The sequence below is a fragment of the Onychomys torridus genome, chromosome 17 (genome assembly GCF_903995425.1).
Source record: "Onychomys torridus chromosome 17, mOncTor1.1, whole genome shotgun sequence".
NCBI classification, from domain to species: Eukaryota; Metazoa; Chordata; class Mammalia; order Rodentia; family Cricetidae; genus Onychomys; species Onychomys torridus.
In genome coordinates, this window is record NC_050459.1 from 62053375 (window position 1) to 62069442 (window position 16068).

Sequence of the window (16068 nt, forward strand, 5' to 3'; positions counted from 1 at the left end):
AGCTGTTGTTCAGAGAGGAAGGAGCCTTGGTGGCCAGTTGAGGCCACTGGAAGGTGCTAAGCCTCTTTCTTGCTCTCTCTCTCTCTCTCTCTCTCTCTCTCTCTCTCTCTCTCTCTCTCACACACACACACACACACACACACACACACACGAAAAGTAGACAAAAACAACACAAAACTATCTGTGTACATGTGGTCCTGGATGCCAAGGGGATGAGGCAGGAGGATTTCTGGAGCCCAGAAGCTCAAAGCAAACCTGGGTACTATGGCTTCCAGCCCCATTTTCAAGCAACCAGTAAGCAATCCAGAAGGAGACAGAGATGGGCGCCTGCCTGCAGCTTAGTTCATTGCCATACTAGAGCCCTTGTACCACACTCAAGAGCTTGTCTTTGTCTTGGGCCAGCTGGTGGTATGGCGGCCATCGGCCCCACCCTCGGAGGCGCCTATGTGGACCCAGCACCCATTGCCAGTCACGTTGTCAGTGCGGACGCTATAGAAGGTAACACAGCTGGGGCCTCACTCTTTGCCTGCAGTGCCCAGCCCTTCCTGTGGCACAGGGCAGTGCTCTTTTAAGTTGGCTTTGAGGAGTCCCTGGGAGGGAGGGGTGTGGTCAGCAGCTGGTAGGATCTTGTTGGACAGCCTAAGGGTGGCTTGGACCTTTCTGTCTCTGGAAAAGGGACACCTAGGTTTAACCAAACCCAGGAGTCCAGAAGTAATTCACAGGGACCGGTGGTCAGCTCATCAGAGAAGCCTTGAGTCTATCCCGGCCCTGCCAAGAGATCACTCTTGGGTCATTTTGCCCATCTCCAGTTCTGTCCCCTTTTAGGGTGCCTACTTTGGCACTCCTAAGCCTGTAGTCAAAGCTACTTGGGCAACTGAGGCAGGAGGATCGTTTGAATGGAGTTTATTGTGAAACCCCATCTCTTAAAAAAAAATCCAAAGAACATTTTTGTCTTTGAGTGGGGGGGGGGCAGAGGGGGGGTAGGGGTAGAGTTTTAGCACATAGCCCAGGCTGGTTTGGAGCTCCAGACTCTAGCGCCTTATACAGATGTGATGACAGATGTGACACCACGCCCAGCTACAGAAAAGATTTGTCTTGACTTTAGTGGAGCTGACGTGTGGTTGTGTGTGGGTAATACGGAATGGCGACATTCTGTATCATCATTGCTGTGAGGGGCAGACTGGCCAGAAAGCAGCAGGTCTGCCGCGTCTGGACTCCACGGGGAGGGAGGTGTGGGCTGCACAGGTGGCATCTGCAGGATCCATGTGGCACTGGAGAGCCACTGAGTGGCATGGGGTGGTGCAGCCCTGACAGCCTACAGCCCTGCGGTGCTGGCGCTGAATGACATGCTGAAGCAGCAGCTGAGCCTGACCCAGCAGTTCATCGAGGCAAGTCGTCATCTGCACGGGTCCCTCCTGCAGTCCCTGGATGGGGACTCATTTCACTACCACACCCTGGAGGAGACCAAAGAGGTAACGTGGGGGGTCATGTCAGATGGCCTGAGGCTAGCAACGGGCTGGGGGGCACCTGTACTCAGGCTGGGCTCCACAGACACCTTGTGCCCTTCCAGACCAGACAGGCTGCAGCCGCTTGTCTCTTGGGCTAATCAGGAGAGCACCCTCCCCACGCCTCTTCTTCCCGACAGGGTTTCTCTGTGAGCCCTGCTGTCCTGGAATTCACTCTGTAGACTACCTGCTTCTGCCTCCCCGCCGAGTGCTGGGAGTAAAGGTGTGCACCACCACCACTCAGCTGACCCTATTTTTTAAGCATATAAATTGCTGCATATACGTATGAATGTATGTATACCACGTGTGCCTGGTGCCTGAGGATCTCAGGACATCAAATCCTCTAGAACTAGAATTACAGGCAGTTGTGAGCTGCCATTTGGGTGCTGGGAACCAAATCCAGGTCCTTTGCAAAGAAGCCAGTGCTCTTAGCCACTGAGCCATCTGTTTTTTTCATTTTTTGATATAGTGTCTCACTCTTGTAGCCTAGGCTGGCCTCAGACAAATGGCAAGCCTCCTGCCTCAGCCTCCCTCCAAAGTGCTCTGATGGCAGGCATACCCACCGTACCCAGCTCGTTTTGTTCAAAGGACAGCTGACAGGAGTTGAGTCTCTCCTTCCATCCAGTCCTGGAGATTGAGGGCAGATTATCAGGTTTAGCAACGGGTACTTTTACCCCACTTAGCCATCTTGCAGGTTCCACATACTTTTTTGATGGGTCTTGCTTAATAGCCCAGGCTGACCCAGAACTTTATATTCCCTGGTCTCAGCCCCCTAAATGCTGGGATCACAGGTGGGCCAGCACCATACCAGCTCACAATGAGATGTTTGATACAGCATCTCAGCTTCTCCACCCAGCCTGACCATGTCACCCAGAACCCAGTGTGGCTCTTCACTCCAGGACACCTGGAGTGTAGCCTCTTGGGGTCCAGCACCAGTCTCCTGTGTCCTGCAGTATATTAGGTGTCACAGGCCTGCACCCCTGACCATGGAGGCTGCTCTTCAGGAGGTGAGGGAGGAGCTTCAAGTCCCAGCAGGTGAGGCTTCAGTGTCCACCTTATTCATGTGGGGCAGGCGAGGTTGGGGATCTCCCGGGTAATCCCTGCTCAGTAACAACCACACATGGATTCTAAAGCCTCCGTCTGCCCAGCCAGGTGCTCTGCAGACACATGGTGAGGACAGCTGAGGACCTGCCACAGGCCACTCACAGCAGGATGGAGTCATGAGTCAGCACAAGAGACAGCACATGCCAGGCATCTGGATCATCCAAGAGGGGACCAGCTGCCCCCATGGGGAACATTCCATACCAGGTGCTGAGACAAGCCTGAGCTTGGTGTCTGTCACAGCCAGCATCCACCCCAGAACAGCCTGCACCATGCCCGTGTGCACCCACAGCTGGACGAAATGATCTTTTACAAAAGTCTTTATTTGAAGGCAAAACAGTAAAATCCACAATCAGTTGTTAACAGCACATGTGTCTGCTTGTTTATCCCAAGTCAGCCACGTCTGCACATGTCACAGCTATGGGAAATCTAAAACAAAAATCAAGTGTCTCACGTGGTGTTGAGAAGTTGTAGAGGGCTCTGCATTTTATTGAAAAGAACATTTCAAAAGTCTCTGTACAAATAACTGGCTGCTGCAGCCCCAGGATGCCCCCAAGCCTCACCTCCCTCCCTCTCTGGGAATGGCTGGGGTGCGCAAATTGAACAGCACAGAAGGTGCTGCTTGGCTGGCACCCGGCACCCCATGGCACCCCACACTATCGGGTGCTCCTTGCTGGTGTTGGGCTTGCCAGGCAGGAGCTGCAAGCTGAGGCATTGCACAGGGTGGAAGGGCTGGAGGCCATCTTTTCCTGACCCGAGAGGCTCAGCCGTCTCCTCAGAAGCTGTGTCCAGGTAATAGCAAACAGCTAACATTTGAGGAAAGGGATAAAAATACAGCTAAATGATGAACTGAGGAGGTCTCTTCAGTCTTGCACCTCAGGGGTCAGCCCTAGTTTTTCCTAACACAAAACTAGGTGGAACCAAAATGAAATTCCTCCTGACCTCTGCAGCTCAGATGCCGGCTTTTCCGGCCCCGTGCAGCGTGGTGGCCCTTTCACTACCTGGCTTCTAGCTGCGCAGCACTGAGGGTGGGACTGGGGTTCTGGGCTGGGCTGGGGTGCTCTTGGTTTTGAGCTTTGCTGTCCTGGCACTGAGAGGCCGGGGTATCTGCAGCGACTCCTCCAGGGCATGCGCAAGTCAAGCCGCAGCCCCTCCACGCTGAGCGGCGCCTGCCCGAGGTCTGCGTCAGTCTTCCTTCTCTTCCTTCCTCGCCCCAAACGTGGAGACTGTAACAACAGGCCGTCACTCCCCTTCCCAGCACAGAGCTGTGCCCGCCCTGCCCACCGCACCACTACTCACACTCATCGCGGGCCTTCATTCGGGCAATGAACGAGTAGCTCTTGTTGCGGCGGTAATTCTCGTAAGGGTCGTCCAAGGCCACGCCCACGCCCTTGTACTGGTCCCACTTATCCCGGACATCGCCGCCCTTGATGGGGTCCTGGATGCCCTGCTCCTTTGCTCCGAGACCACCAGACCCGCTCCAACCTTCATGGAGTAAAGAATGTGCACGTGGCAAGGCTGTGACCACGTCCCCACGGAGTGGCCACTGAAGCCCAGCAGAATCCCACCATGAGGTCATGCAGGAGGCTGGCACTGGCCCAGGTACTCACCCATCTTCACCAGCATCTGATGGCCTTTGTTCTCTTCTCCGAGTCTTGAGTCTGGGATGGGAGGTGCTGAATTAGAACCCAGGCCAGCTGCAGAGCTGGAATGAAGAGAGCCACGTGGTAAGCTGGTGACCCCTACAATGGGCCTTAGGAGCACCAAGAGCAGCCAGTGAAGCCTGGTAGGAAAGGGCCTGTGGGCTGGCCCAGTTGGTCCAAGTGATGCCACCTGCCCCTTAGCAACAGGGGCGCCTCTGAATGCCCCACACCAGTGGCTTACGGTGGGGTGGGGCTCCTGGACCTGGAGCGGCGCCGCCTCCCAGGGGAGTATGACTTGGACCTGGACCTCGACCTGGATCTCGAGCGGCTTCTGGAGGAGCGTGACCGGCTGCGGCTTCTGTGGGGACAGTGGGATGATGTGGGTGGTAGGAGCAGTGTACAACGGGCTTCCCAATGCCCCCACATGCCTACCTGGACCTGGAGCGTGAGGAGGAACGGGACCGGGATCTGGACCGAGAGCGTGAGGAGGAGCGTGAAGACTTGGAGGAGCGTGAGCTGGAGCGTGATGACGATCGGCCTCGGCTCTTGGACCTGCTGCGCGACCTGGAGGGGCCGCTGCAGGGGAAATGCCACAGTAAGGACAGCCAGTTAGGACACTGCACACCACGGGGCTGGTCCCATGACACCCACCCTGCTCACCTGTTCCTTTTCTCCTGGCCCTTGCGCCGCCGCGCCCGCATCTTGGCTCGGAAGAATTCGTAGAGGCCATTCTGCTCCCAGCCCTCGCTGTAAGACAAGGTCCCCATGAGAGACCTGGGATGGCCTCCCAAGGGCCATAATGGCCAGAAGGGAGCTAACCAGGAGGCAGCTGCTGCATGCCCAGAGCGCCTTCCCACTGGGAGGACCTGGTGGGCAGCCGAATCCCTGGTGACCTCATAAATACACCCACTGCTGTTCTTAGTGGCTGCTGGGCCAAGGCTGGATGCACAAGGCCTGTGCTCCACACCGCGTGTCTGAGACCAATTCATAGTGTTGGGAGGAAGCGGCTCCTCACCTGCGAGATGGACCAGGAGGGCCTGGGGCCCACCTCCTACCTGTTCCTTGGCCTGTCGTGGGAGGGCGGGCTGTAGAAGGCCTCCACAGCTGCGAGCAGCCTCTCGCTGGGTGGCATGGGGGGCGGCAGGCGGATGTCTTTGGGGTCCAGAGGCTTGTACTCATGGTCCTCCAGCTGTAGGAGAACACAGCTGTTGCCTGCACCCCAGGAGCCCTCCCTGACCACCCAGGGGAAAGCAGCAGCAAGGCGGGAACCTGACACCAGCAGCAGCTCCCTCCCACACTCAACTCAACCACCCTGCCAGGGCCCAGTGTCACCTTCACAAGGGGAGCCATTAACCCTGCTGGAAGATCGAAGTAGGGCACATTGGGGACCAGGCTGGGGTCATCATGGTTGATGTGAGGTGGGCCCTGTCGCCGCATGTGGGGAGGCTGGCCATTGAAGCCGTGGGGAGGAGGGCCAAAGTCAGGGTGCTGGGGCCCAGCCCAGGGCGGGTGCTCATTGATCCCAGGGTGTGGCATGCGGTGGCCAGGGTGGTGATGAGGGGGTCCCATCTCTGCAAAACAAAACATTGCTCCAGCTTGCTGGGGTAGTCAAGTGGGGTGAGAGGGCCAACAGGGAGGCCTGGAACTCTCACAGACACGGGTATGCAGCTAAGGGGACTCAAGTGCGGACCAAAGGGCTACCACTGTACCCAGTGGCAGCAAGCTGCTTCTATCTTCTCAATGAGAATGTGCTGGTCCTTCTCTGCCAGGACCGAAGCACAGCTGAGCTAGCCGCTGCCCTCAAAGTGTAACATTATGGCTACCAGGTCTGTGGCAGACCCCAACCCAACTGCCTGGGGTCCTTTGAAGAGAACAGGAAGGGCAAATACAGAGGGAACCCTCCTGAGGGCAGCCCTGAGGACCCTGGAGTAGGGTGTGGATCTCTACCACTGCGGTGGCACCCGTTTCTGTATGCAGCTCAGGCTGACACAGCGACCACAAGAGACAAGAAGACACAGGCCCAGCTTCAGATGAGTGAGCAGCCAGGAAGGCTGGCAGGACAAGGGAAGGAAAACGGTGCTGGAGGACAGACAGGCTAAGTCCGGAGACCACCCTTGCCTGCCCACTCCACACCTGCCCGTCTTGTCACTTCCACACTACCGACAGCCAGGCATGCCCAGGACACCCCAACAGACCTTCCTATGTTGCCCGCCCCCATTCACCTGCGGGGAAGTCTCCTTGGGGATAGTCGAAGCGGTGAGGGTAGGGTGGCCGCTCAAAAGGGTGGCGAGGGGGGAAGTCATCCTGCATGAAGCGGGGCGGGAAGCGGTTGAAGTTGTGGGGGTGTGGAGGCTGGTTGAACTGTGGGTGCTGCTGGTGGGGTGGGAAGGGCCCACGGAAGTGGGGGGGGCCGCTGCATCCGGAAAGGTGGCTCACGCTGGGCACCGCCCCAGGGTGGTGGCTCATGCTGATTGTTCCACGGTCCTTCAAACTGGTTATTCCAATTGGGGTCCGGCTGGTTGTTCCAGGGAGCATCTCGCTGGCCATTCCAGCCAGGGTCCCCACGCTGCTCACCCCACATGCCCTCATGGCTGTTGTTCCAGGGTGGGCAGTGGGGTGGTCCACCTTGGTGGTGTGGGTATGGGGGCTGCTCTGGTGGCTGTAAGGCAAAGCACAGACATGGACTCAAGGTGGACCAGCCCTCCATCCCACAGCTCCTACTGAGCCTGCACTGACAGAGCCTGTCCCCCACCTCCCTCAAAGGTCCCTAGCACACCCAGCAGGCTTAAGCCCACACTGGGACATGGGTACTGTCTACAGGGAGTGTGCATCTCTTGTCAAGTAAGCCTGAAGCTGAGGGGTGTGAGGCTCAGATCTGAGACCTATAGTTCTCAGCCCACAGCCACATCCCTGGCACCCATAAGTATCCTCTGCAGTCAGTCACCAGGACAGGCCCCGTTGAGGGGAATGTCTGCTGTACCAGACGCTCCAGCCAATCCCACCTAGCAAATTATAGGGCAGGTCTGGTCATGTACCATGTGACCTTTGCCCTGAGCCACCCAGAGTCCTGGCACTGCAGCCTCCGGGAGAGAGGCCAGCTCACCACGTCTGACCTTCCCTGCATCCCTCCTGACAGACCCAAAGGCTGCTGCACTAGGAAGGACGGGCCAAGGCGTGGCCCAACGATGTGCTATGGGGACAGGGTCTGCCCCTGCCTGCTGCCCCAAAGGACCCTGCCAGGTGTGAACACAGCAGGCCTTTTACACACACACACGCCCCAACAGATAAGTACCTGCTGTTGACCCCAAGGAGCAACAGGATGAGGCTGATCAAACCAAGGGGGTTTGTTTGGTGGGATCTGCTCATGGGGACCAGGACCCCGAGGGCCAGCAGCTGCAGGATCCTGGACACCTGTCGAGGCATCGTACTCCGAAGAGCCAGGCATCTGGATGGGAGGCTTGTTGTCATCTAAACACAGGTGACAGTCAGTGAGAGGTGGCTAACCAGTAGGAGGTGAGGCTCCAGGACCCCTAACCCAGACCAAGCGCAGGGCTGAATTGTGTTCCTAAGGTCATTGAAAGCCACTGCTGCCAATGTAACCGCCACCATTCTCTAGGGGTACAAGACTGGACATTTTCAATGCCCATGACATGCCCCTGTCTTGTCTACAATTCACAGAAGTATGGAGTTTTTTTGTTTGTTTGTTTGTTTTTATTTTTTGGGGGGAGGAGCTGAGGATCAAACCCTGGGCCTTGCGCTTGCTAGGCAAGTGCTCTACCACTGAGCTAAATCCCCAACTCCTGGAGTTTTTTTTTTTAATGGACTCATCTGTGTGTTTGCAGGCATGCACATGGTGCATGTGTGGTAGTCAGAGTCGGGCAACTCTGGGCAACAGGCTCTCTCCTGCCACTCTGTGGATCCTAGGGATCAAACTGAGGTCACCAGAGTCCTGCAAGTGCTTCTACCCACTGAGCCATCTTGCTGGCCTCCACCTCAGTTTTAGAGACAGGGTGTCTCACTCAATCTGGAGCTCAGTGACTAGGTGAGGCTGGTTGGTCAGCAAGCCCCAGGGGTCTGCCTGTCTCTGCCTGCCTAGCACTGAGCTGACACACACTACTGTGACCCTGCCCCCTCTCCTCTCTCTTTGGGTTTTCAAGACAGGGTTTCTCTGTGTAACAGCCCTGGCTGTTCTAGAACTCACTCTGAAGACCTGGCCGGCCTCAAACTCACTAAGGTCCACCTACCTCTGCCTGAGTGCTGGGATTAAATAAAGCATGCACCATGACCGCCCAGCTTGCACCTGACGTTTTAAATTAGGACTCCATGCTTGCATGGCATGCACTTGCTGGTCTAAAACTTTGAAACCCTCTCTTCCTGGGTGCTCATAAAAGACCTTATCCAAGTTTCTTCAGAAGTGGCTCTTACACACATACACATGTATACTACAAATATGAGATGCAGACGTAAACGTGTGTATGTTTAGAGCTGGGCTGTACGTGCTGAGCTCACTCAGCCTTGGACCATGCCTTTAACCATGACCAAGTGTAGGTTAAGGCACTAGCCTGCCTCCTTCTTTCTATTCTGGGGAAGGATCATGCAGGGCAGACACTGCAGGGAGTGTTTGCCTGGCCCGGGCACAGAAGCAGTGGATGGGCTGTGGAGCAGACATCAGTCTGAGGAGGTGGAGGAACCTCATACCTGGCTGGGTGGTTGGTGGGATAGTAGGAGCAGGTGCTGGGGCTGGGGGCGGTGCTGGGGGGGGGGGGGTGGCCTTCACTTCTGCTTCCATCTGAGGCAGCTGGATCTGCGGCTGCGGCGGCGGCTGCTGCTGCTGCTGCTGCTGCTGCTGGGCCAGGCTGCTGACAAACTCCTCATGCTGTGTCTTGAGGCTCTGGATCTGCTGCTGGAAAGCCAGCTGCACAGGCTGCACCACTGAGGAGTACTCATTGATGAGGGTGGCCTGATGGAGAGAACACCACCATTCAGAGTACCAGCCTGGGGCCCAAGAGCTAAAGGGTGTGTGAGATGCAGCCGCAGACTCAGTGAGGAAAACATCCACAGTGGGCAGTGTGAGACTTGGAGGTGATGGGTGGCGCTTACCTGGTACTGGCCAAGTCCCAGGGCAGGGCTCTGCAGCTGCTGGATGATGGAATCATCAAAGTAGCCATTCTTCTCCCAGAGCTGCAGGAGCTGATGCAGAGGGAGACTCGTGAGGCCCCAGCCGCTCACCCGCTGCCCGCCCGCCGCCAGCCCGCTGCCCGCCCGCCGCCAGCCCGCCGCCCGCCCACCCAGCAGCCCCGCCCTCCCCAGCCGCCCCGTACCCGGGCAATCTTCTGCTGCTTGTCCTCCTCCACAGCCAGGAAGCTGGTGCAGTAGATGGGCACCACCACCTTCTGCAGGGCAGCCAGCAGCTCCCGGGCCTGCTTGCGCTGGCTGTGAGGGAGAGACCTTCCGCGCGTCAGGGCCCTGGGGCGGGACCCGGCCACGCACCCGTTACCATGCGGCTGCAGCCACAGCACCCTCTCCTCAGGAAATGGCCCCCAACCAGGCAGGACTGCCTGCAATGCAGGTGCCTTGTCTTGGGACACAGGTGGAGTGAACATGTGTACCCCAGGGCTACTCAGAGCAAGGCCTTCACTACACGAAGGGCTTGCATGTGTGTGAAGTGTGAAATGGGGCTGCTGTAGTCAGGACCTGGTTACCACTGTGCACAAGAAGATCCAACAACCTGCTCAGCAGGCACTCCTCAGCCTCACTGGGCCACTGAGAAGGCTTCTTGGAGCCTAACCTTACCCATGAGCGTTATTATGGTCAGCCCTGGGCACAGCATTTGCCTGCCATGTGGAAGGCCCTGGGTTTCGTGCCCAGTGCCACTGAGGAGGGACAAAGAGGAAGAAACAGTCCAAGTAGGCCCTTCCAGCTGTGCCGTATGGTGGAGCCAGGCCTCTGGTGTGACAGTTGCTTAGCAAGATGGCCCACAGGCCAACCCAGGAAAGGTGCACACAGAGGCTAGCAGCTTCAGCTCCCACAGCTGAGGTCCAAGGGCAGCAATGGCTGGCCAGGAGCTGGGTAACGTAAGGCGGTGCAGGCCACAGCTTTATGAGCCCAGGTGAAGATCACAGCAGGGAGTGGGAAAGAGGCCATCTGAGCAGAGGCTCCTCAGAGGCAGTGGCAAGCCACAGAGGAAAGAGAGGGAAAGAATACCTATGCAAGAGGGCACAGGTGGCAGAACCACTGCTCACTTCCCAGCAGGACAGGTATGGAGACAAGGCAGGCAGGGGTCGTGTAGGGAGAGGGGAGAGGGGGAGGGAGGGAGGGAGGGAGGGAAGAGCAGGTCAGCTTCTCCTGCTGTCATGGGAGCCATGCTGAAAGGCAGGGGGCAGTCAGCCTAGCTGACTGTCAGCATGAATCACTAGCGTGGAACTCCTGCACCTGCCTCTGCCCAGAGTTCTGGGTTCTGGTTTCCTCCATCAACTTCACCCGGTGACCATGCAGAGACACACCTACCAGGCCCTAGGAGGCTGGAGCCATAGTGCAAAGGAGACGTCTGATAGGCAGAGTCAGCAAAAGGAGCCCCAGGACACATCAGAGCAGAGGGGGGGTCCCCAGAGGGTAGCGGCCAGGTGTCTGGCTGTGCAGGGTAGGAGGGAGGACAGCAGACAAGCAGACAAGGATGCTGCGGAGGCAAAGGAGGCAGCAAAACCCAAGGCCTGCCTGTGGAGGTGCCAGCCGCTGTCCTGGGAGGGCAGGCAGTGGTCCAGTGTATGGGTGTGCAGGGGTGGTCTGGTGAGTTGGGAGACCCTTACAGGTGTGGGCTATGGCCCGAGTGACCGCGTACTCACCAGTGATGCAGCACATCGTTGATCAGATAGATGAGGTGCAGCCGCAGCTCGAAGTGTGCTCCGTCAGCAGTGATGCGGTTGCGTAGGTGGCCTGCCATCAGCTCGCAGTGTGGTGGGGACTTGGCATTGCTGAACATCCAGTTCTTCCCAGCCTGAGAGTCAGGCCAGGGTGAGTGGGTGGTCGGTCAGGCAGGTGATGACATCCCCACCCCACACTGAGCCTCACCGAGATGGCGTCCTTAGTGCAGGTGTCAATGATGGGCTGTAGCAGGGTGTCAAACTCGCTCATGTCCAGCTGTGTCTCTTCCAGCAGCTTCTGCATCTGCTGCTCCACTGCGTGTGCCACAGCTGCAGTCACTTGCTCCTGGGAAGGCCACAGGGACAGGTGGTATGAGCGGACAGACATCTGTCTTTAGCATATGCCAAATCCTGTGACAGTGCAGCACCACAGCAGACGGACAGGCAGGGGACAGAGCTGGCCTCAGCAGCAGGAAGAGGTGAAGCCGGGAGGCAGGATGTTTGAGAACCGACTAAGCAGAGCAAGGCAGGAGCGAGGGTCAACATGTGGTTGGTCCTGTGCTCCTAGCCCTCGGGAGGTAAGGCAGGAAGACCGTGATTCCGGACACATGAAGAGCTGCTGTCTCAAATCAAAGCAAACCACTGGGCGCTGGTGGCACATGCCTTTAGTCCCAGCACTCAGGAGGCAGAGCCAGGTGGATCTCTGTGAGTTCGAGGCCAGCCTGGACTACCAAGTGAGTTCCAGGAAAGGCGCAAAGCTACACAGAGAAACCCTGTCTCGAAAAACCAAAATCAAAGCAAACCAAACCCAAACCAACAAACACATGCTAAAAGTATTGGTCACCAAGCCAGTTAAGACTCGGGGGCCTGTTTTGGTGCCCAATACCTCACTGTCCAGTCTGTGACTGCTGGCAAACACCTATGCATGATGTGTGACAGGGGTAAGCAAGGAAACACCAAATGGGGCTGGTACTCAGGTCCTTAGATCACTCCTTCCATTTCTGGTTCTCATCCCTACAGAATTTGGCAACAGGACCAGCCTAACGAATGGGGCTAGTAGGGTAGGCACCAAGCCGCCACATGGTGCATCCACAATGGGTACAAGTCCCCCCAACACCTGTGAATGACTGGCAGTCCTACTGGAAGGTGACCTCATGGTCACTGGCCCAAGAAACAGTTGTACCTGGCGCAGGGCCAGCAGGTGCTGCTCCTGCTGCTGGAGACTCCACTGGCTCTGCTGGATGAGCTCGTCCATTGATGGGGTGCCCTGGGCCGGAGTGAGGGATGCCGTGGGAGCCAGCGGAGGTTGTGGCAGAGGGGGCATGGCTGAGGTTGGCTCCAGCTCTGGGGCTTGCTGCTTGCAGAGGACTAGGAGAGAGATGGGTCCTGTGAGCCTTGGGCCAGCCCCAGGTTCTGAAAGATGCATCAGGTTTGGCCTCAATGGAGGACCTGATGGAAGGACGTTAGGTCCACTCTCCACCTCATAGGGCCAACCTGCCTCTGCTGTGCCTGGCCTTGCTAGAGACCACCAGAGCTGCCTTTTTACCCCCCCTCACCACACAGGCTGAACCTGCCCATCTTCCCTTCTTCTCCAGGCCATGGCCATTGCTGGAGATGTGGCACTTCTCCCATGTGACTGGTCCCTAATCTCCCCTTCACTCGAGACACATTCTGGAGCCCTGGCCAACACACACAGGGTATCCCCAAGACCTGCCCCACCTCCTGTAGTGATCCTCCCCATCTGCAGTCCTTGGACCAGCATCCAGGATCCATATAGCTTGAACCACCAAAAACACACTGGTCTGACAATAAGTGTCTGGGGCTGGCATGTGCCCAATGCTGGCCAGATGAGGTATCAATGTGTCTGGAGAAGAAGGTCCCTGCTTGCAGATAGGACTTCAACAAGATGGCCTGCTTACCCTCTACTTTTGGGCCCTACCTGATCCCAACAACATGGGAACACTCTTTGGGAGCCTCTGAGGCTCACCCAAAGGAAATGGCCTTTGGGTAAAAACAAAGTAGGAGAAGGGGGCAGGTGTCATTTGGCCTTAGTGGCACCCCACAAGTCTGCTTGGTTTAAGCTGTAAACCCTACACTCCTTTGAGGAGGAAGCTCCACTTTGGAGGAGTGATGGCCTGGGCCTTCTCATGGCACCACTGGACCTTCTTTCACAGCTTCACTGTACCCGCCTCCCAGCCCTCCCAGCCCAAGTCTGGGTTTTGCTCCTTCACTCCTGTACAGCGGTCCATCCAGATGAGGGTGTATGTGTCAGCCACAGCTCTGCCTCTGCCTGCATCACATCTAGTAAGGAACTGTATTCTGTAGGAGAGTGGCCCCTCTGCACATAGCAGACAGAAGCCTGTGGAGCAGCCTCGCCTCAAGTAATAATCCACGGGATAGCCAGTACCCCACAGCTTACATTTTTATTGCACTTTACAAACACGAGGCCATGGTGGTTGAAGTTTTAAGAAACAGCTCAACCCCAGTCCTTTACCACAGAGCTTGCAAACTGTCTTTCTAGACCAGTCAAAGGGTGCCCTTTCTGAACCTAACCTCCAGATGATGCTCACAGCTCCTCAGCAAGCAGGTCCTCTCTACTCCTGTCTCCCTTGTGGCCAAACCCAAACCCTCTTCTGGACTTCCATCACCCTCGGCCTGCTGCCCCCCAGCCCTCTCTCCAGTTTGCCTTGGCTGTCCCTGTCATGGTCAGTAGATGCTCTATGGTATGGCTCTTGGAATCTCCTCCTGTCCCTGGCCTCCAATCTGCCACGGCTTCCAAACACTTTCCTTTCCCTGCTACAGCTTTAAGTCTATGGCCCCAACAAGTGACTTCCTGTGTAACTCCCAGGCACTGTCAGAACTCTCTCCCATTTTGTCTTCCCTCGCCCATCCCCAAGTGGGTCTGCCTTTGACCCCACCTGCCTCCATGCTCATGACCACCTTCATAAGGGGTGACCATCAATCACCCCCCTTCCCAACTCCAGCCTGTTGTGTTGGAACCCTCTTGTGGTTCTCTGCTGCCGTTGCATGGTTATGAACTTGGCGCTCTGGGGGCTAAGGAATGAACAGACACCCTGCTGGTGACATCAAACAGCTGACCTCTACCAAGACTGAACAGGAAACAAAGCCTCTCGACCGACAAGACTGCAGCACCTACCGTGGTATATCAAAACTCTCCATATCAAACCCTCCCTCAGTTCACACTTGTGGCCACTGGTGCTTCCTCTCTGAACATACAGCTTCTTCAAGTCCCTGTGCTCCGTGGGCTCAAGTCTGCCTGTCCTACAAGCTTTCTACCCATCCCCCACAACACATTGCTAGAGCACAACAAAGAAATATTTGGCATCAGAGGACTGTGGCTCGGCAGCTGTCGGCTTTGCAAGAGCATGCACTCATTTCAACAGCTTATCCAGAGGCTAGAGAGCTACGCTGGGTGTGACAGATGTGGAGTCCTGCCCTCAGGACCCACACCATCTGTTGACATGTTACCCTCAAAGACTGGGCATGCTGCCCTACACTTGTAATCCCACCGCCTGAAAAGCTGATGGAGGAGGTTTGGTTTGAGTTGGAAGCCAGCCTGAGTAAGAGGCTGGCAGACCAACTTGGGCTACAGTGTGAGACCCTCAAAGGCCTATTTTCTTTTTTCATTTTTTTTGAGACAAGGTCTGTGCAGCACTGCCTATAATGGAACTTGATATGTAGACCAGGCTAGCCTCAAACTCAGAGATTCACCTGCCTCTGCCTTCTGAGTGCTGGAATTAAAGGGCTGACCCAGACCCACCACACCTGGCTCTAAAATTCTTATTTATTTATTTTTTTTTTGTATCATGTTTTTCTTGATGCTCACCTAGTTGGGCATTTAAGATACAGTTAGGCCAGGCAGGGTGGTGCACGCCTTTAATCCTAGCACTTGGGTGGCAGAAGCAGGCAGATCGGAGTTTGAGGCTATCCTAGTCTACAAAGCTAGCTCCAGGATAGTCAGCGCTACAGAGAAACTCTATGTAGGAAGCCATTTAAAAAACAATAAGGAAAAAGAACGTTGCAAGAACTAAAGGGAAAACTTTTTGATCTATGCATCTGAAATGCACAGAAACCTCTGGCCTCAGCCTGAAGGATGAGCTACGCAGTTCCTGCCCCAGGTCCAAGCCTCTGCTTCCCGCCTTCCTGCAGACCGCTCATCCCCTCTGCAAAGAAATCCACAAACTCCCGACCCAGCGCCCGGGAAGTGAATCTGTGACACTTCTATGGCTCCATATGACACATGGATTCAACAGTCTATCTTGAGGCAGGGCCCGGGAACAACAGAAAGAACGGCGGAGACAACCGCTCAGCTCTGCAGCGGAAACAACACGCGACCCCAGGGAAAGAGGCTGCGGCGGGGCCGGGACTGCGCGCCGAGGCGGCCGGGGGCCGGGGGACTCACGCTGCTGCTGCTCCAGGGCCAGCTTGCACTTGTAGTAACTGTAGAACTCGCCTCCGAACAGAAACGAGAATTTCGGGTTGTCCTTCTGCTTCTCCATCGTCATTTTCTCGAACTCGGGACCGTTGCGAGCCACGAACTGAGCGAGCTTATCGATGACATTTCGAAGCTCCTGGTCTGCAGGACGGAGGAAAAGACGTCAAAGGGGGCAGCCCGAACCCGGAGACCCGGCAGGGGTCCTCTGGGGCGGGCCGCGGCAAGGCGGCGGTGTACGGGTCCTGAATGGGGCCAAGCGCGCGCGCTGGAATGCGGGGACCCACGGGAGAGGCCGCGGGAGGAGCGGCGAGGCCGCAGCGCGCTTCGTCTCCGATCCGGGAACTCGGAGAGGCACGGCCGGCCGACCGGGGCACGCGGGGAGAACCTAACGACCTCCGCTCAAGGATGGGCCTCACCGTCTGGCGGCAGCGGGATCTCCATGGCTGCAGCCGCTGGGAACGTCCTCCGGCGCCTCACGATCGCCCACCAGCACCGGCCGCAGA

At 56.8% G+C, this 16068-nt stretch overlaps 2 protein-coding genes across 6 annotated transcripts in view; one reads left to right on the forward strand and one right to left on the reverse strand.

Moving 5' to 3' along the window:
- Positions 1 to 2974, forward strand: part of C17H19orf44 (chromosome 17 C19orf44 homolog) — a 19039-nt gene extending 16065 nt beyond the window's left edge. For 3 of the 5 annotated variants that reach the window (XM_036209496.1, XM_036209497.1, XM_036209498.1), the window contains exons 6-7: positions 403 to 498; positions 1306 to 1687. In XM_036209496.1, the coding sequence (XP_036065389.1) occupies positions 403 to 498; positions 1306 to 1658 (449 nt within the window). In that variant the 3' untranslated portion in view covers positions 1659 to 1687. Of the gene's footprint in view, positions 1 to 402; positions 499 to 1305; positions 1688 to 2458; positions 2541 to 2653 lie in introns of those variants that run through there. The other 2 variants (XM_036209501.1, XM_036209500.1) reach the window with 2 other exon arrangements.
- Positions 2912 to 16068, reverse strand: LOC118597809 (calcium homeostasis endoplasmic reticulum protein). Its single transcript, XM_036209495.1, is given in 19 exon segments — positions 2912 to 3832; positions 3906 to 4091; positions 4217 to 4311; positions 4491 to 4607; positions 4682 to 4825; positions 4910 to 4996; positions 5305 to 5438; positions 5582 to 5820; positions 6472 to 6658; positions 6660 to 6908; positions 7542 to 7717; positions 8948 to 9209; positions 9350 to 9439; positions 9571 to 9682; positions 11092 to 11243; positions 11318 to 11455; positions 12293 to 12477; positions 15533 to 15706; positions 15982 to 16068. Coding segments are annotated over 19 exon segments (2793 nt in total). The 5' UTR covers positions 16007 to 16068; the 3' UTR covers positions 2912 to 3791.